The 20,720-nt window shown below is 41.7% G+C and overlaps 2 protein-coding genes across 4 annotated transcripts in view; one reads left to right on the forward strand and one right to left on the reverse strand.

Moving 5' to 3' along the window:
• Positions 1–967: 967 nt before the first annotated feature.
• LOC147047873 (amyloid-beta A4 precursor protein-binding family A member 1-like) lies at positions 968–12,936 on the forward strand. The gene is made up of 13 exons (XM_085925613.1): positions 968–1,114; positions 6,531–8,359; positions 8,927–9,160; positions 9,246–9,285; positions 9,375–9,520; positions 10,220–10,252; positions 10,581–10,667; positions 10,760–10,960; positions 11,188–11,367; positions 11,571–11,783; positions 11,864–11,983; positions 12,100–12,240; positions 12,366–12,936. Exons 2-13 carry the CDS (start codon positions 6,593–6,595, stop codon positions 12,435–12,437), a joined length of 3,234 nt encoding a protein of 1,077 aa, XP_085781739.1. The 5' UTR covers positions 968–1,114; positions 6,531–6,592; the 3' UTR covers positions 12,438–12,936.
• Positions 12,937–12,952: 16 nt separating this feature from the next.
• Positions 12,953–20,720, reverse strand: part of tjp2a (tight junction protein 2a (zona occludens 2)) — a 29,789-nt gene continuing 22,021 nt past the window's right edge. For all 3 annotated transcript variants that reach the window (XM_085925612.1, XM_085925611.1, XM_085925609.1), the window contains 17 exons: positions 20,021–20,132; positions 19,682–19,812; positions 19,517–19,595; positions 19,268–19,418; positions 18,962–19,070; positions 18,534–18,753; positions 18,186–18,373; positions 18,009–18,104; positions 17,837–17,916; positions 17,554–17,764; positions 17,326–17,426; positions 16,370–16,594; positions 16,166–16,270; positions 15,595–15,810; positions 15,110–15,187; positions 14,523–14,608; positions 12,953–14,425 (listed from right to left, as the gene is read on the reverse strand). In XM_085925612.1, coding sequence (XP_085781738.1) covers positions 14,269–14,425; positions 14,523–14,608; positions 15,110–15,187; positions 15,595–15,810; positions 16,166–16,270; positions 16,370–16,594; positions 17,326–17,426; positions 17,554–17,764; positions 17,837–17,916; positions 18,009–18,104; positions 18,186–18,373; positions 18,534–18,753; positions 18,962–19,070; positions 19,268–19,418; positions 19,517–19,595; positions 19,682–19,812; positions 20,021–20,132 — 2,345 coding nt within the window. In that variant the 3' untranslated portion in view covers positions 12,953–14,268. The remainder of the gene's footprint in view (positions 14,426–14,522; positions 14,609–15,109; positions 15,188–15,594; positions 15,811–16,165; positions 16,271–16,369; positions 16,595–17,325; positions 17,427–17,553; positions 17,765–17,836; positions 17,917–18,008; positions 18,105–18,185; positions 18,374–18,533; positions 18,754–18,961; positions 19,071–19,267; positions 19,419–19,516; positions 19,596–19,681; positions 19,813–20,020; positions 20,133–20,720) is intronic.

Genomic DNA, 20,720 nt, shown 5'->3' on the forward strand with positions numbered 1-20,720 from the left:
GCATTGATATCATGATGTCATTTTCAGTCAATAGCGAGAGCAAAATGGCCACCCGCACAGGTGGATAAAAACAAGCGAATTCTGCTATTTAACTCATAGTTCACTAATGCAATAATAGTGATAATATTGTGTTTAGAGTAGCTGGATCGCATAGAACAGGGGTGTCAAACTCATTTTTTTCCCAGGCCGCATTGTAGTCATAGCTTCTTTCGGAGGGCCATTATGACTGTCAACCCAAATAAATGTATGAGCGCCTCATAATATATACAGTAAAAGCTACAAAACAAACTGACAAATAACTCGTTTTCAAAACATACGAGTAAAAACTGGTCAAATGTTTTAAAAAAAAAAGATATTAAGTCAAGACAATTTGCAATTCTAGTAATGACCCACGAATTTGATGCACAATTCGTCTTCGCAGGCCACATAAAATGGTGTGGCGGGCCGTATCTGGCCCCCAGGCCTTGGGTTTGACACCTGTGGCATAGAAGATTTTGTCAAGACATTTTTTTTTTTAACTTTACTTTACTTCCCTTTAAGTATTAGTTTACTTTTTCACAAGAGACTTTTTACACAGGTACCAGTGCTTCTATAAGCACAGAGTCGGACTTAATTTCAAGTAAAGATACTTTTACCACAGATGCAGTAAGGCCAATTTAGCGGAAAAGGTTATAGCGCCCCCCCGTGTCAGCCAGTTTTGACATTGAGGACTCTGTTGATCTGACACAGTACTAGATCATATCACACTGCAGCCACCATTGATGATGATGATGAGGATGAAACTCTTGAGTCTTTTTTGTGATTACGGTTCACGAGGATGATGTTGAGGATGATGATGATGATGACAACGAAGCCCGCCTCTCGCCCAGCCTCTTCTGCCTGCAACGAAGAATGCCGGCATCCGCAGCGCTTGTAAAGGGCGCTTTGTGCATCCCTAATCCGTTGTGATGTCACAGCGCAGGAGGGGAGGGGCTCCGCTCTCTGCTTTAGCCCGACAACTTGTCGTCGTCGTCTTGAGGGACGAACCGAACCGCAGCAAGCCGACCAAACGAGCTGTCACCGGGGGGGAGGAGGTGGCAAGGATGCATCCGGCCTCTCCTCCACTGAAACACAGGTAACACGATGGCCGACTGTGTGTTTTGTGTTTGAATGTTTAGATAAGGCCTTGTTTTTACGACACCTGCCCGGATGCAAGCGTCTGGAGGCGCATCAAGACAGGTGACAGATTGTTCCTCTATTACATAACATTTCACCGAGATGAATGTTGGTTGATCCATCGGGAAAGATCATGTCATGTTATTCGACACAGTACGTGCATTTCATTACACAATATTATTATGTTTGGGAGACGCTGTCTGGCTCTCGCTCTCTCTTTTTTTTTTTTAATACCCAGCTGCTCCTTCATTCCCATCGTGCTGCCAGATAAATGGCTTAGTTGAGCAGTGCTAACATAAGAGAATCCTCAATGCAGTTGGAAAGGATTGAAGCACTCGACAGTTTGACATCCATTCCGTGTGTTTCATGGATTTTGGAGATATGTAGTTGTTATTATGCAAACACGGTGCAAGAAACATGACTGTGTGTGTGTGTGTGTGTGTGTGTGTGTGTGTGTGTGTGTGTGTGTGTGTGTGTGTGTGTGTGTGTGTGTCCGTGAGAGAGGGTGGAGGAGAAATGATGCATCAATTATTAAAAGGTAAAAAAAATCCTCATGAGTGATAACAGAGCAAATCAAATTATTTTTTACTGAGTAGACCATATCTATATCTCTATATCTCTACAGATCTATATCTAGATAAATAAATATATATATATATATATATATATATATATATATATATATATATATATATATATATATATATATATATATATATATATATATATATATATATATATATATATATTTGGAATTTATTTATATGGTTTGGAATTTTGTCCCAGAGTTCTGAAGTTTGAGAAACACATCTCTTTCTGTGTGGTTTACCGACTGTTTCCATCTTATCTCCTAGCTTGTGTGGGTATTCAGGCTTCCTTCCATCTTCTAAAATTGTGCATTTTAACTTAATTCATAATCAGCTTTATTAAGGACACAATTGGATCATGGAAGACTACAAAATTAATACATACAATAACATAATTTCAAAAAAGTGCTGGGTTAGCTATTTCACCTAGTTTAGGTTACTTTGAACTCAGTGGTGAAAAAAATGCAATTAAAGTATATGTATCGTATGTTATAATCAGCTATCTGTTTTCATTGGACTCAGACAGGCATTTCAGATAAGGTTCATGTTAGTGCAGTACAATATTTGATTCTGGCTTCGGGTGCAACTCTCGATTATGTGGGTCATTGTAACGTCACACAAGGCAGATATCACTTATGTAATGCATGATGCCTTTCTGTACTTCCATGTTTGCTTGATATTGCATAACACACTGTTCCCGCCATACAGAAAAATTTCAAATTTGAGGTGTCAAATTATAATAATAATAATAGTACTACTACTACTAATAATCATCATCATAATCATAATAATAATACAACCGGTTCAGGGTGTCCCCCGCCTGCTGCCCGATGACCGCTGGGATAGGCTTCAGCACACCCTCGACCCCCGTAGTGTTACAGAAAATGAAAAGAATGAATAATAATAATAATAATAATAATAATAATAATACCATCCTAAAAATGTAGCTTTTGTTTTATCAGTGCATGTAAAGTTGTGGGTATCACTCAGATGTGTTTCGCTAAAGTGTTATTTTTGCTAACCTTAATTGAGGTGTCTGCAATAATTTAGATGTGTTTTTGTGACCTCCTGAATAGATTTGTGGCTGTGCTCTTGGGGTAATTTCTGTAGGCCGTCAACTCCTGGAAAGGTTCACCACTATTCCGACCATTTGAAAATAAAATTACAAGGAGTTAAACAGGTGATGGCTTTCAATTTCACCCTTTTCTCCAGTGGCACAACAAATTCACTTCACATCGTCTTTGTTAGATAAAAGCTAATTTTACTGAACAGATTTCACATTCCTGGAAGTGTTTTTTCTTGTTGTTGAGGGGAGTATATGCCCAAGTAGCACGTGAGCTGTTGACAGAGGGTGTTTATCAGGAGTGGATTAGTGAGTTAATGGGTTAGCAAATCCCCAACCCTGCAGCTTTCACTGCACCCTGACAGATGGAAGTGTAGCACTCTGCTCAAGGCCCAGCAGATCTACCGCTGCTCTGCTGGGCCATCTGCAGCTGGGCCAAGAACTCCTTACTGAGCCTCTCTCCAAGGTGCTTGGCGTCTACCACAAAAACTCTGTGCAGAGAGGATCATCCAGTTTTCTCCCAGCCGACCCTGGCAGCTGGTTGGATTTTAAATCCAACTTTGGGGACCTTATTAACCTCAGCCCTGGGTTCCTTTTCTCTATAAATTTGATTACTCAACTTACGACCCCACCTTATGGTGATGGGCATTGTATCGTCAGATAGCGATCAGTTTTCGTGTTAATTTTAATCAGGTGAATTCATCATTTAAACCTTTTGTCTCAATATTAAGCTGTCATTACCCAGTGCAATTTTAGTTGCATACTGAGTTACTCACTGGCAGTAGAGCTTAGAACAAAAGCTCACGTGGGATCAGTCACGGGATGTCTGGAGCTGTATTGGTGGCGTGTAAGACGCAATTATTCCTTTTGAAAGAAGGACGGGGGTCAGATTGGGAGTAAATTTTTAGTGCACTGAGTACACACTACAAAGGCAAATTCAGTATAAGGAACAATTACGTATACTAAATTAATAAAATTAATCAAATATATTACCGTAATTTTTGGACGATAAGTCGCTCCGGAGTATAAGTCGCACCTGCCATAAAATGCACAATAAAGTGGAAAAAACCCCCATATATAAGTCGCACCGGAGTATAAGTCGCACTTTTGGGGCAAATTTATTTGTCAAAATCCAACACCAAAAACAGACGTGAACCAGCAACAACAGGCTAAACGATACGGTATGCTAACGTGACATATACACAAACGAGGAGCTGAGAAGGGGCCTGACGTAACATTCAGAGTTATTCAAATAAGTATTCCATAAATAACACGTTTATCAAACCATCTGTGTCACTCCAATTCATTAAATCCATCGATCGTCCTTTATGTAAACAATGCCGCTATGCGCCGCATATGCTGACGTCTGACCCGTTGTAAGTTCCATTTCTAATTATTCCACAGACCCATATAACGATATATAAAGTATATTTCAAATAACTATCATATTACAACAATATTATCAAACCATCTGTGTCACTCCAAATCATTAAATCCATCGTCATCAAATTCCTCGTCCTTTATGTCAACAACGCCGCGCGTGCGCTGCGCAGATCTAGTATATAAATATATTGTAGCGTTAACAAAGTACCAGGAAAGACGTGAGTTTATATAACAATATTATCATACCATCTGTGTCACTCCTAATCATTAAATCCATCGATGAAATTCATCGTCCTTTATGTTAACAACGCCGCGCGCGTGCCGCACAAATCTGGTATATAACTATATTGTAGCGTTAACAAAGTACCAGGAAAGACGTGGGTTTGGTAAACGGCTCTTTATTTAACAAAACAAGTGTTCAACGAGCCAACAACTACTGAACTGTAACGATAAAAACATATACGTCGCTACATAAAATAAAATATGTCAAATAACTAAATAAGTTTTTCAAACCTTGTGTCACTCCAAATCATTAAATCCTTCAAACGTGGGGCCCTTCGTCATCTTCGTCATCCTGTGATCGAGTCCTTTGTCCTAATGTAAACAACCGCCGTGCTGCTGACGTCACTTGCAGTTCAAATGACAGTAATCCATTGCTACATCGCGGTTCGTTTATCGCGGTTTCACTACATCGTGGATTTTTGAATTTGAAAATTTGGGGAAAAATTCTCATATAAGTCGCTCCTGAGTATAAGTCGCCACCCCACCCAAACTATGAAAAAAAACGGGACTTATAGTCTGAAAATTACGGTACATTGAATATACAACTTTTTTATTGCTTTATTAATGCGCATAGAGTGCTAAAAAATAAAGCAACATTTGCTGTAGACACACTCACATTATTTTATAGCAGGTTTCCCTGCTTGTAGTTTCTCCAGTAACTTAATGGGTCAACGCCATATGCAGCTTGTTTGCGAATTGCGACCAATAAAAAAAAAAAAAAGAAAGCAGGCAACAAATCTTTTCCTACTAAAATGCTGTCTTACATTGGCGCCGGAATCATTTGTGACCACGTCATCATTACGCTGATGAGTTTCATGATATCATCTCTTCTGGACTGGCCCATGCAAATATGTTATTTTAAACTCACACTCAATTTCACAGGTACTTAATACAATAAATAACAACAAAGTGTCCTTCCAGACAGCCTATCATAAAACACTATATGGTAGATTATAACGATTATAAAGGTAAGCCTTAATAACAAATGACGCTAGTTCGCAATCTGCACATTTGGTTCTTTTCTGGTTTTCCTTAATCAGTAAGATTGTGATCTCAAAACACACAGCAAAGGCTAGCACAGGAAATAACTGATGGATACCCTGATAGCCTCATCATATTTAATCAGCCTCACAATTGGCCTTGTAACCACCAGGACACGTATCCAGATCACTGACCCATCCGTTGCTCTCTGTCCCTTCTTATCCAACATCCCTGTTTGTCTTCCCACCCTGATTCCTCTTTGACCTTTGGTTAAATTTACTTGAATAACCACAAGGGATCTCCAAACCTATGCCGTCAATCAATCAATCAATCAATCAATCAATCAATCAATCAATCAATCAATCAATCAATCAATCAATCAATCAATCAATCAATCAATCAATCAATCAATCAATCAATCAATCAATCAATCAATCAACCAATCAATCAATCAATCAATCAATCAATCAATCAATCAATCAATCAATCAATCAAGCAATCAATCAAACAAGCAATCGATCGATCGATCGATCGATCGATCGATCAATCAATCAATCAATTAATCAATCAATCAATCCCAGTTTTAGTCTGTGATTCTTTTATGTACCACTAAAGGGAGTTTTTGTACCACTTGTGATACTCTACTTCGGTACCAGAATCACCGATAGAGAATGGATGGATGGATGAATCTCTTGTTTGCATTTTCTCTCTGTGCTTTTTTGGCTTCCACTCACAGTACAAAAACATGCATGTAGGTTTCACTGAAGACTAAAATTTCCTACAAATATTATTGGAAGAAGCTATGATGAAGGATTACCCCATTACCCCCTTAAAAAGGTAAAGAATATGGGTGGAATGCGTGAACAGCATTGGCACCAAAATGTCTTTGTCTCTGGATGTTCTCTTCCGAGAACATTGCCTTGACACGAGCGTTAAAAATGTAACAATTTAACACAACACTCTTGAAAAAAGTGCACGTTCAAATCTGATACACTTTGTGAAACTCTTACAAACAGATGCTTTTCAATTCTTTTTGTCTGATAATTTGTTCATGTTGTCTTCTGTCTCTGTTTCTGAAGGGTTTCCGTGTAAGTGAAAGGACTATGTTTTAAAAAAATTGGAGTCCAATCACCCCAGTAAAATGAGCCAGAAATATCCAGAGGAGAGAAGTGGAGAGGTGGATGAGGAATGCCCTGGAGCTTCAGTTTCTCAGAGGACCAGGCAGAATAATGTTTCAGAGGCTGGGGAACCTCCATTACGTCGACCCTGGAGGCCATGTCAAATGCTCAGTCCAGATGGAGAGTTGAATCCACATGACCATCATCATCACCATCACCATCTTCAACCTCCTCATCATCACCACCCACCTGCAGGTCGTGGTGGTCCACAACGGCATCGCCGGCGTCCACCATCACTACAAGGTCAAGGGCAAAGTCAGGCAAATTTTTCTGCCTCTACCCCAGAGGCTGTTCCCTCCTATGAATGTCAAAATACCGAACCGCGTCCTGTCCACCAGCTTCGGCCCGCTGTCACCCGTTACCGCCGTCGTGGTGACCCAAATCCAAGACTCAAAGGTCAAAGACAGAGACCATTAATGAAGGAGATGCAGGAACCGTTAACCGTTTCAGAGCACAGAGAAGGTCATACAGAAATGACACTTCAAAAAAATATGGCGGATGGTCTTTCGTTGGAAGAATTACAGGACAGAGGATCTCCCCACCTGACTCCTGTTGCTGTGGTCACCCCAACCCACCTCTCACCAGGACCAGTATGTCCTGACCTCAAACAAGACCTCCAAGAAAGTGGTGTTGACTGTAATAAAGAAATGAAGGAGAACGATAAGCCAGGACCTGTGGAGAATGGATCAGATCAGCACTCAAGCACAGATCCCTCTCGCTGCGCCTACGACAACCTGCAGGCGGTTCAAGATGGAAGAGAGGTATGTGTAGACAAAATGGTGGAAAATCAAGAGGAAGAGATGGATGCTCATGTTCTAGATGTTGAAGCTCAGGGGAGTGAAATCACTGATCTCTGCTCAGACACAGAAAGTGCTGCCTCACTTAGTAACGACGGACCTCTTCACAGCCCGCCGCCGCTCCAGTCCCCAACTCCACCATCATCTCCTGAAGCACCGCTTTTCCCACAACTGGACCACTTCAGTGAGGAAGCCAGTATGAGTCCTCTGCCCGACAATGACATGCTGCCTGAAGACGACGATGAGTGCTCTGAATCACCCTTGGAATACTACCCCAAAACCTATGCAGACTTTTATACAGAGTCCCACCAAAAGTCTTACGTGGAACCGATTGATAATTCAGAGACAAAATCCCATCCCAAAAGCTTTCCAGAACCCTTTAAGACTTCCTATTCTGAAGCACCCAAAGAACCTCGCATGCAGTCTCATCAGAAGTCGAAGCCGTATGAGCCCCACCGTGAGCCATATACCAGCCATAGACAGGAGAATGTCCAAAAAGCCTCCCCTTCCAAGGGCTCCCATCACACACCAAGGCGAGGCAAAGAGCGAAGTTCCCACCCCTCACAAGTGGACAGCTCTGTCGGCTGCCGGCTGCACCACTACGATGGTCAGTCTGATGGAGAGGGGGGCAGCACTACTCAAAGCCCCATTCAGAAAACTATTCGGCAAGCAGATACACAGACAAAACACCCATCATCTGCGCTAAGCAGCTCAAGAGATGAGGTTGGTCTCTCAGCTGAAGAAGGTACAAAGGTTCCAGGAGATGCCATCAGCCTGGTAATAAAAGACATTAGGGAGGCCATTGAAGAGGTTAAGACCAAGACGATCCGCTCCCCTTACACACCTGACCAGCCTGTGGAACCCATCTGGGTAATGAGACAGGAGATTAGCCCGACAGAGGAAGTTGACCCACTACAGATGATGGCACGCCGTGTAAGTACAACCTCCATTTTTCAAATTATTTTGTTTTGATGGGCCCTTTGCCTCTACATATGCACTATATTTCATTGAAGAGTGTGAGTGTGACTGTTTCTACGCATCTACCCTTTGAATAGTGATCTCAGGCCACATTTCTGGTGAATCTGAACTTAAATTGTTTAGAAAGTAGGTGAGACATAAGGAGAAATACAGAAAATCACTTCAGACTTAACAGAGGTGTCAACTTTAGGTCCAGGAAGTAGAAACCCCACGACAGTTTAGCTTTAGTACGTGGTTCTAATCAACCAACAGGTAAATGAGTTAGCTCCCAGGAGCTAGGCCAGGTTGGTTAGAAGCACTTGTGGCTAAAGCTAAACTGTGGCATGGTTTGGACTTTCTGGACCCCGATTTGACACCTCTGTCAACTACTGCATGTTTGCCAGCCCTTAAAGTACACCTTTATGCAAAAAAAAAAAGCAACATGGTCTGTGATTCATTGATGTGACTATTTATTCTGACTTCAAAATTCATTTTATACCTTTTGTTTCCTTCCAACATTATTCTCCTTCATCCCTCTCCCAGTCAGTGTCTAGGTCTCCATCCCAGCATGCCTCTATGTCAGATCAGGAGTCTGGCAGTCCGTTGAATGTCGAATCCTCCAGAGCAGGCCATTCTCAACAATATCGTGAGGGCCAAGGCCACCTTTCACAGCAGATGGATGCTGTGGTGCAACCGCATCCATATGTGCAGCCGCAGCAACAGCAGCATTACCAACAGAATCAACAGCACCCATCTCAGCAGCCACCTGTCCAAGAGGTGACATCATAAGAAAGCCTTTACATGTGAAATATTTCAGTTGTTTATGGAAGATTGTTGTGCTTTTTTTTTTTTTTTTGTTTAGTTTCGCAGATCTCTTCCTCAATTTCCCACATTTGTGGATGGTGAGTACACACTAATTGGATTATCATTTTGTTGAGATATCCAGTACGTGTGCATTTTCGTGTCTAATAAGCGTATTTCATCTGCATAGTCCCGGGACCATGTGACCCCGATGACCTTATTGATGGCATCATCTTTGCCGCAACCTACCTGGGATGCACGCACCTGCTGTCGGAGAGGACACCCACAAAGAGCGCCCGCATGCAACAGGCACAAGAAGCCATGAACAGAGTGCGGGTAAGGACAATTACTTTTATAATGTCGATTTTTTTTTTGTGGGACATTGAGGCTGGGATAAAATTCAAATATTGCACTGAAATGATAAATTAGACATTAGGTTACTGCAAAGTTGGACTACAAGCTGCAAAGTTTTTTACCACATTGACAGAAAAAAATGTGGCTTATTTGTGGGACATTCTAGTGAGTTCTTAAATGACGTGGACGTGCCAGTAAAACAGTTGTGATTTAAGGAAAGGCAGCTTCATTTATATTGGGCACTTCATATACTGTCCATGTGCCTCGCAAAAATGTTTTGAAGGCATTTACAAACAATAACACACACCAAAAACAAAAAAATACAAGATATTTAAAATGAAATGAAAGAAAGAAATAGTAGCCTACGATTTAAATATGTGGGAGAAGAATCAGTTCTCAATTACCTCATTTATGCCTCTAATCTAAAAACAGAAGACAGAAGGTGTAACTGATGAGGAAGCAATCATTTGTCATGTAGTGTTTGCGGGCACACTCCAGCAGTCTCAGAAAAAAAAGAAAAAAAAACCCCTTCCAACTGATAACATTTATTGCTGGAGTAAGACTATGAGCGATAAGGTGCTTTTCAGGGAAAACAGGTCAGTGTGAGGCCACAGAGGTGTGTGGTAAAAAAAAAAAAGAATGAAACTTTACAATTAGTTCTATATTTCTATATTTCTGCAGGCAGCTCAGAAGCAGGCAAAAAACAGGAAAAAAGTAAGTTGTCTCATCATTTTTCTTTTTACAAAATTTTGATTTGAATGGAGATTTGTATTATCAAAAGTTACCATCCGCAAGTTAAACAACCAGTCAGAAGTCGCATGGCGTACGTAAGGACGGACGGACAGACATAGATAGACATAGTAGAGTGAGAGTGTGTGAGAGAGAGAGAGAGAGAGAGAGAGAGAGAGAGAGAGAGAGAGAGAGAGAGAGAGAGAGAGAGAGAGAGAGAGAGAGAGAGAGAGAGAGAGAGAGAGAGAGAGAGAGATAATAATATAATTTTTTTTTCTTTATTCTGTTTTTGTCTATGTTGATGCTTCTGTAGAGTCCTGACAGTGACACTCCATGTACTGCTGAGGTGGATCTTTTCATGTCCACGCAAAGAATCAAAGTCCTCAATGCAGATAGTCAGGTAGAGATGCATTGGACAATCACATTCAAATTAATTTGCAACTTTTAATACGTTTCTCTGAACATCAACCTGTCCTTTTTTTGGGCTACCAGGAGTCTTTAATGGATTTGCCGCTGAGGACCATCTCCTACATTGCCGACATTGGCAACATGGTGGTCCTGATGGCCCGTGGGAAGATGGTCCGGTCCCGCAGCGCACAGGAAAACTTGGAGCACACAGCGGAACAAACCACCATGTCCAATGATGACAGACGGCTCTACAGGATGATCTGTCATGTCTTTGAGTCCGAAGATGTGAGTCACCGTTTTGGCTATTTGATGTCATCAGATGGGTTCTGTTGGCTATAGATTGGATGATTTGTATTTTCAAGCTGAGCTTTAAAAGTGAAGATTGTATCCATCATGTTTACATGTCAGTTTATGTAGTTGAGTGGTGCATGACTTTGCCAAACACACATCAACCTCCTTCAAATCCCATGAAGAGAACGTTGCTGATGAAAATGTCTTCATCTCCTCAACAGGCCCAGCTTATTGCTCAGTCAATTGGACAGTCCTTCAGTGTGGCCTATCAGGAGTTTCTCAGGGCCAACGGCATCGACCCCGAGGATCTGAGTCAGAGAGAGTACAGCGACCTACTCAACACTCAGGATATGTACAACGATGACCTCATACACTTCTCCAAGTCTGAGAACTGTAGAGATGTAAGTAAACCAGCAGATGGCGGTAGAGTGCTTTTGACTTTGTTACTGTTCTGTGTTCCTCAAATATTTTCAGATTTAGTGACCCACATTTCTAAGTTCGAACAGACCTTCAAACCAAAGTTTATTCTAACTTAATGTCATAATTACGGTAATTATTTGCATGAACAACATACGATCAAAAAGCCAAACTTTCCTTACCGAAGGTTTACATTGAGAAGCAGAAGGGGGAGATTCTGGGTGTGGTGATAGTGGAATCGGGTTGGGGGTCCATCCTCCCCACCGTCATCATTGCCAGTATGATGCACGCCGGCCCCGCAGAGAAATCCGGTCGTCTCAACATTGGCGACCAGATCATGACCATCAACGGTACCAGTCTAGTGGGTTTACCGCTCAGCACCTGCCAGAGCATCATCAAGGTAAAGGTGGCCACGTTAGATTTTCTAACTCAACAGAACTCACCTTTTCTATTGGCTAATCAAATTCAGTCTTCCCTCAGGGGCTCAAGTCTCAGTGCAGGATCAAGATGAACATTGTCCGCTGTCCACCCGTTACCATGGTGCTCATCCGTAGGCCGGACCTCAGATATCAATTGGGCTTTAGTGTCCAGAACGGCATAGTGAGTATTTTTGGAATTGTCTTTCTATGGAATTGTTTGTTATGTTGGGTATAACAAATGTATACAAAAAAAAAAATAATTCCCTTACTCATTGTTTCACACGTGCTCGTGTGCAGATCTGCAGCCTAATGAGGGGTGGAATCGCAGAGCGGGGCGGCGTGCGAGTTGGCCACCGCATCATTGAAATCAACAGTCAAAGTGTTGTGGCGACACCTCACGAGAGGATCGTTCAGATCCTGTCAAACGCCATGGGAGAGGTATAGTTGTCTTTCACTAGTTCAATTCAAAAACAGAAAAGCAAAAATGCCAGTTGGAAAATACTTTTCATTTGTTTGTCTTCCTGAGTTGAACATGTTGAAACGTTTGGCCATCGCTGTTCCAGATCCACATGAAGACGATGCCTGCAGCCATGTACCGCCTGCTTACAGCACAGGAGCAACCTGTCTACATCTGAACACACCTTCATCACGCCCCATTTTCGGTCTGTTCATCCAGCTTTCACTCTTTTAAGTAGCTTCCACCTCTTAGCAACCTGTTTGACATCACGCTAATTGCCTTAATCTGTACAGTGCACAACAACAGACATCAAGAGAGGAACAAGTTTATTTATTAATTTATTTTTCATTTGAGCCACGTGCTCCTGTGATGTGGTACAGTATGTTGGACCAAAGATAAATCGACGGTCTTATTGTGCATATATATAGGAGGCAGACAAGAGTAAATGTTATTTTTGGTTGAATAGCTGTAATATCTGAATGTACACTACATAATGTTGGACCTTAATATTGTCAGGGCAACCCAAATGTTAAACAAGTGAAGCAAAGCATGTTCATTTCTGCTAAATAAACCGAAGGCAATCACCAACACCGCCTGGTTTTGTATTTAACATACAAGTGGATGCACTCACTGTTTTAAGATTTTAGTTCAGTCAGATTGACTCAATGATTTAGATAAAATCAGATTCATGAGTATAAATTACTACTTTAATAGTGAACACAAAAATTCCAAACTCCTCTAAAAACAAAAACAAAACACGGTCAAATATATTTAACGTAAAAAAAATATTTATTTGAAATCCCCCAGAGTTGACAGCACAAACTAAAAAAAGAAAAAATAACATACATTTAAAAGAAACTAACAAACCGTCATGATTGTCTTCATCACATGCCATTGATTGATTTGACGTAAGAGAATATATACTTTATAAAATCTATATAATCGTCTGTGGTTGCAAGAAGCTAGACGACACAGTATAAATGCAAATGTTACTTTGACCTGGATGATCGAATCTTGCGTTTCAGCATACAGTACTTATAATTCCACTGGCACCAGAAATAGCATTTTTTTTCCCCAAAGAAAAATAATATTAAAGATATTTCAGTGTTTTTGTCATCTTTTACCTCTGTGACCTTGAACCTATGTTTTTAAGAGACTCTTCCCCATATTTTTCTCATTAGTTTGTCGTGGCTTCCACAACAATCGAAGTAGATGTGAAAAAACAAAAAGTTCCCACAAACTACTCATATTTTCTCTGTTCTGACCTTTTTGAGTTTTTGATGTTCACTTCATTATCTGCAAACACTGTACGTGCGATTGATCGATAAGATTTCTTCAAGACAAGGCACTTGAACATGTGCTATTTTTCGCCAGTACACAGTGTTCTCCAATCTAAAGTTGGGTAGTGGTACACAAAAAGAGAAAGAAAAAAAAAAAAAAAAATCACACGACTGATCTTATTCTCAAAATATGTGGATGAGCGCTGCTATTCATGGTAGCATTGAAAAGACAAACAAACAATAGCTCTGATTTTACAACATGAGACAAAACACCTAATTTCTTAACTTGGATTTCCATACAATATACTTTAAAAAAATGGGAAAAACCCATTGACTAACTAGATGAAGAAACAATTTCTTGCCCTGGCAGTAGTTTGTGTATCACCAAACTCAATCAGTTACAAAAGCAGATGCTTGACTCTTACCTGAAGTAAATTATATGAGAGGAATGCTAAAATAATATATACACAGAAAGAAGTGATGAATAATGAAGGACAGGTCAAAAGCGTGTTGTATGTACGTGCTTTCACCTGGCTGATCAACACCCACTAAACTAAATGTGCCTGAACTTGACATGCCCCAGCAAGTGTAAGCCACAAAAATCACAGAGAGGTTTTGGAGGTGAGGTGTTTGTAGGTGCCTTTTTAACCAGGCCAGTTGCAGCGCGTTTTGTCACACAGACAGCAGAAGCAGTGTGGAATCATGATTTCAATGGCTCCTTTTTTTGGACTACAACTCGGTGTCCTTGTATTTCTGGGGGTTATAGTACCCTTTCTTGGTGTGGTCGGCTAACTGCCTGCGGTACTCGGCCTCCTCGGCTTCGTGGGCTCTGCTCTCCGAGTACTGCTGCCTGGACGGAGTCTGCGGCTCCGGGTTGGAGCTGGAACTGATGAAGGCGCAAACACGCACAGTGAGTCAGGAAGCTCTTCGGCTTCATCGGGCAAACGGAGGCTTTTTTTCTGACAACGGAGCGGCGCTCTCACCCTATTGGCTGAGGACGGTTGAGATTGGGTTTGGGCACTTTGACTGGGATTGCATAGATGTCCGGGTGCTTCTGGGCGATTTCCAACTGCGGGAAGAGAGGAACAAGGCCCAGATATGTCAGAATGACTTGAAGAAAAAAACAAAATAACAACTAGCGACTCTTCTGTATGAAGTCATCAAAATTGCAGGAGTCTTCCCACCGATTTTTTTTTTTTTTTTTCACTGCACAATCTGGATTTATCAAGACTCCCATTGAATGATTTCAATACTTTTTCAACCCAGCCGATGCACCAAATAGCTTCTAATTGAAGCACCGTTTTTGTAAGAGTGACAATATTTTCGCCTCAATCTGCACAAGCACAGAACAGTATGTTGGATGATAAAAGACAAAATAGCCTGTTGGTTGTTATATAACATAGAAGTCACTGTTATCACATGAATTGAATGAGTTGACTTAAATGCCGAGATCCTGAAATGTATCTTCCCTTGGATGGTTAGTTTGGGTGGCCGTGTTAAGAGTGCCTCGTTGACGTGCCGGCAGTATATGAATGTTTCAGTCCGAGAGTTGTGCAGAAGCGACACATACCCGAGCGTTTTCTGCCTCCTGCAATTCGAGGATCCTCTGAGCTCTGGCTAGGTGGTCCATCTTTTCAAAGGCTTTAATCTATGGAGAAACAAAATGTTGAAGTTGTTTTTTTTGTCGATCGTATTTGTATCACATCAAGTAAGACACATCGCTGTAAAGCTCACAGCTAAATGAAACATCTGATATGAAACAAGGAATAGTGGAATGGAAAACAAAAACATGAAAGTGAAAGATGCTCCATTTGGAATTTATGTTGTGAACACAGACATTCAATTACCTGATCCCCCTTTTGCTGTGTCACATAAGAAGCCAAGAAGGTAGTGAGAGAAAACAGTGGAATAAAGAAGCATCAACATAAGCAAATCAAGCAGCAAACCCAGTTAGACAAAGCAAAGGGATTCACAAATTCGGCCTAGTCAGTAACATCTGCAGAATATTCATCAGGTCTAAAAATAGATATGACTCAAACAGTGAGTAATAACAACCTTGCCCAGGAAGGATTTGTTGGCAGGGTCCTCTTCCTCCTTCTTCTCCAGGGTTTGCTCATCTGACATCTGGCTGTGGCGGCCGACGGTGGGCTTCAGGGCCACTGGAGGGGGCAGCGGCCTGTTCCCACCCACTGCATCGCTGCTGACTGTGCTGCTGGAGTGTGAGTCATAGCTGCGTGATGAGTCAGTTCGAGTTTGAGTCTGAGCACGCACCTGTGGCAGGACACAGCCAGTGAGGTTAGCCAAAACTTTCACATTTCGATGAGGTCACTGAGAGGGTCATTTACTTAAGTGATCATTATGAACTAACTAATAAAACTATAAAAAGAATTGGTTAGCAAGTCTCATCACTGTTACTTGCTTCATGTCAAAAACATGATATACAACAATTCTAATTGAATCAAACGCCTATTTTGAATTTGGTCATCTTGCTTTTTCTTCAAGTAGTTTTAGTCCAAGCGTAAAAATAATTCTGTCTGGCGTTTATGAATTGCTTTATTTTGATTGGGTCAGGACAATAAGGATGAGAAAGTCTCATTTCAGCATGTGAGAGGCATTCTGTTCTCACCTTAGGAGGTTCAGGGACAAAAGCAGGGGGAGGACTGGGCTCTCTATTTAGCCTTTCTCTGCTGCCTGATCTTTTCATACGATTCCGGGGTTCAGGGTGGGGCTTCTACACACACACACGCAACCACACACGCGATACAGGAGGGTTGACAGGGTTGCACTGTGAATCAATACCGGGTGGGTGTTGGGATTGTACGCATCTCACCTCGTCAGGCAGCACGGGTTCTGACGACCGACTGATGGCTGACACAGGCTGAGGTTCGTCCATTGGCTCGTCCAGCTCATTGTCGGTGTAAGCCCCGCCTTCATCAGCTGTGTCGTCGTAATCGCTGGTCAGACGGCTGTCCATGCTTAGGTAGTCTGCGCTCATCGCTGACAAGTAGGACATTCGGTCATCATGGAGATCTAGATCCTCCTCTGAACCATCCAACTGAGAACAGGAAGTGATACACAGTAAAGCCTCTGCATTTGTAGTTTGACGTTTTCAAATTCACCTTTTTAAGGGATTTATATTCGCTACTGTTATGCAATAAAATTACTATCTTGCTGCCAAGAAACTAATTTGAGGAGCTTTATCCAGAGACAAGTTTTTTACGACATCTTGGTGCCAAGGAACAACTTTGACGTTGGCAGAGAAGTTTCTCTTATACAAAAGTAGTGCTTTGCTACCATCTTGTGGCATCTACGAAAAATTCTAAATTGTTTTGACTGGGTGTCTATTGCGCATAGATTTTTGCTATTAGTGGCAGGACTCTGTTGCTATCCCGCATAAATATTAAGGGAACAAAAAATAATGTAAATATTTAGTGTATTTCTCTGGCGCTTCCGCAAGTGACAATTTGTTTGTCTCCTTCTCATGTTCAGTGAGTTCCATCCATCCATCCATCCATCCATCCATCCATCCATCCATCCATCCATCCATCCATCCATCCATCCATCCATCCATCCATCCATCCATCCATCCATCCATCCATCCATCCATCCAACCCAACCATCCATCCATACAACTGTGAAGATGACTTAATTTTGAATGCAATGTTTAGCCGGACCATTCCAGTTTCTCAAGTGACTCCCAAGTTCGAAATTTAGATTCACCAGACAATGTAACATGAAATGAAATACTGTACAGCAGCTGGTTTGGAAAAATGCTGTCAGACTCACCTTGCCCTCGCACACCCACACAGCTCTGTCTTGCTGCTCCCGAACTGAATCTTTCACGCTGCCATACCATGCATCGTTGGCCGAGTTGAGGTCGATTGTGTCTGAATGGGATAAGAATTTGTTTGTTCTTGTGGGCATGATTTTTTTTTCCTGATTACAGCTGTAATAATTAAGCGTGCTTGAGTTGATCTAAATTACAAGAACAAGTAGAACAGTAACACAACATACCAGTGAAAAGGTGTGAGTATGTCTTTCTCAGCTTAATGGCCTGCTCATAAAGTTTGCGTGCACTGCGGGTGGATCCAGGCAAGAGGCGGTTCCTCATGGTCTTGACTCCTTGCTTGCTGTCTGGATTCAGGAAAATGACGATGGGATACCACTGGGTGTAATTCAAGGTGTCGACAGCTTTGGGAGTCACATCCAGCAGCGCGTGACAGTTCTTAGGGGCAAAGGTTTCAATGTTAGTAAGGTGAATCAACATTCGAAAGCAGCATTTTCTCCCAAACCATACCTGTTCAATGATTTGCCGAATTGTGTTAAGTCGCACAACTCCAGATGATTTCTCGCTTCCTGCATCCTTTGGCTCAGTTTCTTTAACAGGAAATATATATATGTAAATAAATATATTTTCCCTAACTGAGATGCACAGGGTCTGTCCCAGCACACAAAATGTAAACACTTACTAGCAACGATGAACTCATTAGGCATGTCGTTAGCTAGTTTTTCATTCACAGCGTCAGAGATGGGACCAAATATGACCACGGGTCTCTTGAAGCCAGCTGAAAAACAATAAGTAGCCATTGGTCAACAAATCCCAAGCAGGACGCAACAACATTCCTCTAGCTCAAAATGACGGGCACCTTCACGCAGGACAACTCTTTCGTAAGCTGGAAATCGTGTCGTGACTGGCGCTGCACTCAGATCCTCTCGACTCTTGCGAAGATCTTTTTTCTTAGCTGCTCTTTGTCCCCGAAGCCTCCAGAAGTCTCCTCTGTCGTTACCCGATGCAGCTCGTGCAGCATTCTGGACGTTAGCCATTTGCTCGGCTCTGAGATGTAAAACAAAAGCGATTCAGCCGCCTCCATTTTTTGGGGGGTGGACAAATGTTTCATGTTTCCACCTGACACGTGAACAAATGGTGCTTCAACCTTATTAGAGGCCAGCTGCTCCAAAGAGATGCTTGCTACCTTTCACAAGACTACACAAACCTGCTTTTATTGGGAATGATGCCCTTCTCCAGCAACTGGTTTTCTTTGTTTGTACGGACCGCCAGCCAGTTTCCCAGCTTGCCATCGTAGAGTGTGTCAGTCACTTTGAAGATTTCGCCTCTGGTGAAAGGGAGACTCTGAGGAGCCTCTTTCTCATACTCAAAGTGGGTCCTAATGAAAAAGGAGTCACCTCTGCCAGATGCTAAAATGTCTTTATATACTGAAGGGGGAAAAAAAAAAAAAGCAAATGGAGAGAATGCTGTTATTTTGATCTTAGGCATGGATGGCAAACATTTAAAACCCTAAACTGCCATTAAATAAATAGCATTTTTGAAAAACCTCTTTCCTCAATGATTATCTGCCAAGAGTACGACTTCAGGTCATCTTAACCTTTGAGTAGAGATATTTGACACATAGGTAGGCAATACCTTCTGGTTTGCTCTGTGCAAGAATGGTCACATCCTCTCCTTTGGGAATCTCCAGGAGATAAAGCACTGCATCCTCACGGACCATACCTCTAAAGTCCACGTTATTCACCTGTAAACACCAATGACGTGATGATCACAAGAACAACTTATGATGCAATTTACTTGAGATGAGCTTAATGCTAACGTTGCTTTTTACTGATTCAGCAATGAATTGTGATGTCATTTTAACATATTAATGATGTTGTGATTTAGTCTTTTTCAGATTTTGATAGTCTATTGAGTGATCTTTAAAAAAGCAAACGTCACCTTCACAAGTTGATCCCCAGTACGAAGACCTTCCTGTTCAGCTGCACTATCTTCTTGAACTCCCGCAATAAAGATGCCGACATCATTCCCTCCTGCAAGTCTCATACCAACGCTTTCTCCTTTCTGAAAACGGACCATCAATGTATTTGGCCTGGAAAATGGAAACAAGAAATCATCCATCTAAAATAGAACTTATGAAAAAGAACCAGTTGAAATGTGACCCAAATATCAAGAATATCTGATACTGACCCGTATACTTCCTGGTCTTCAATGCTTGGCTTCAGTGGCACTTTGGGAGGAGCGTGAAGCTTTGGGCCAACTGCAATTTCTTTGAATCACAACAATACATATAAATTGTGTGAAACGTTGTATTTTGAATATTGGGAAGTTAAAAAAAAACAAAAAAACATTTACTTGGTGGGGTTTGTGGACGAGACTCCTCTCTCTCAGGAGGCGGCGGGGGTGTGTCTTCCACAGCTCGCTCAAGACCTTTGAATGGGGTTGGCATAGCACCCATTTTAGCCAGCCTATTAGGTGGATCCTCTCTAGTAACAAAAGAAATTCAAATTATTGGCCATACTGGTTTACAGGTGATAGAAAGCCCACGTTTATCAACACAGCAGTCATACTGTTACATAGTCGTTTGAGGGACTTGTTCTCTAGAATTATTATTGTCCTACAAAAACTTTTGTGTTGTATTTGACACAAATTACCAAAGGAGAGCAAGACTTTTCTGACAGTGACATACTGAACCTTGGTTTCTCTCGAAGCCGCTCATTGGATGAGTGCGAAGATAGATCCGAATGATGGCCTCGTCTTTCATCTTGTGGCGAGTAGGAGCGATATGACTCGATCTCAGAAATATCTGCAACACATAGACATACACAACTTGACAACTCTAGTGTGAACGAGATGTTGAGAGCCTTCTGTCAAAAGATTGATTTTATGTTGCCTTAATGCTTCAATGACAAAACAGAGGAAAAAAAACAACCTTTTATTTAAAGCAACGTAACTCAGCCAACAAAGGCATGAAAGACAAAAATAAAATACTGCATACTGGTTGAAGATTGAGTTTAAATTCTCAAATTACAAATATTGTAAAGGTGTTTAATTATCATATATATGTTATTGCAAATCTAAAGAGATCTGATTGTATTTCAGAGGTTAACACAGAGGTGCACCGCTACTCCATTAGTGGATGTACTTACAATGATTTGATGATCTAAAAACCACTACACACACACACACACGCACGCACGCACGCACGCACGCACGCACGCACGCACGCACGCACGCACGCACGTACGCACGGACAAAAAGGCCCTATTGATTTTCCAAGCAAGGAACCACATGGTGTGAACCATCACATGATGAAATTCTGTCATATCCAACAGCAGGATTATGGTGGTGGATTAATTCACCCTGCCAAAGGCGGGTGAGAACCTTCACATAC

This window comes from Syngnathus leptorhynchus, chromosome 12 (assembly GCF_054491065.1).
Source record: "Syngnathus leptorhynchus isolate UIUO chromosome 12, UIUO_Slep, whole genome shotgun sequence".
Classification (NCBI taxonomy): Eukaryota; Metazoa; Chordata; class Actinopteri; order Syngnathiformes; family Syngnathidae; genus Syngnathus; species Syngnathus leptorhynchus.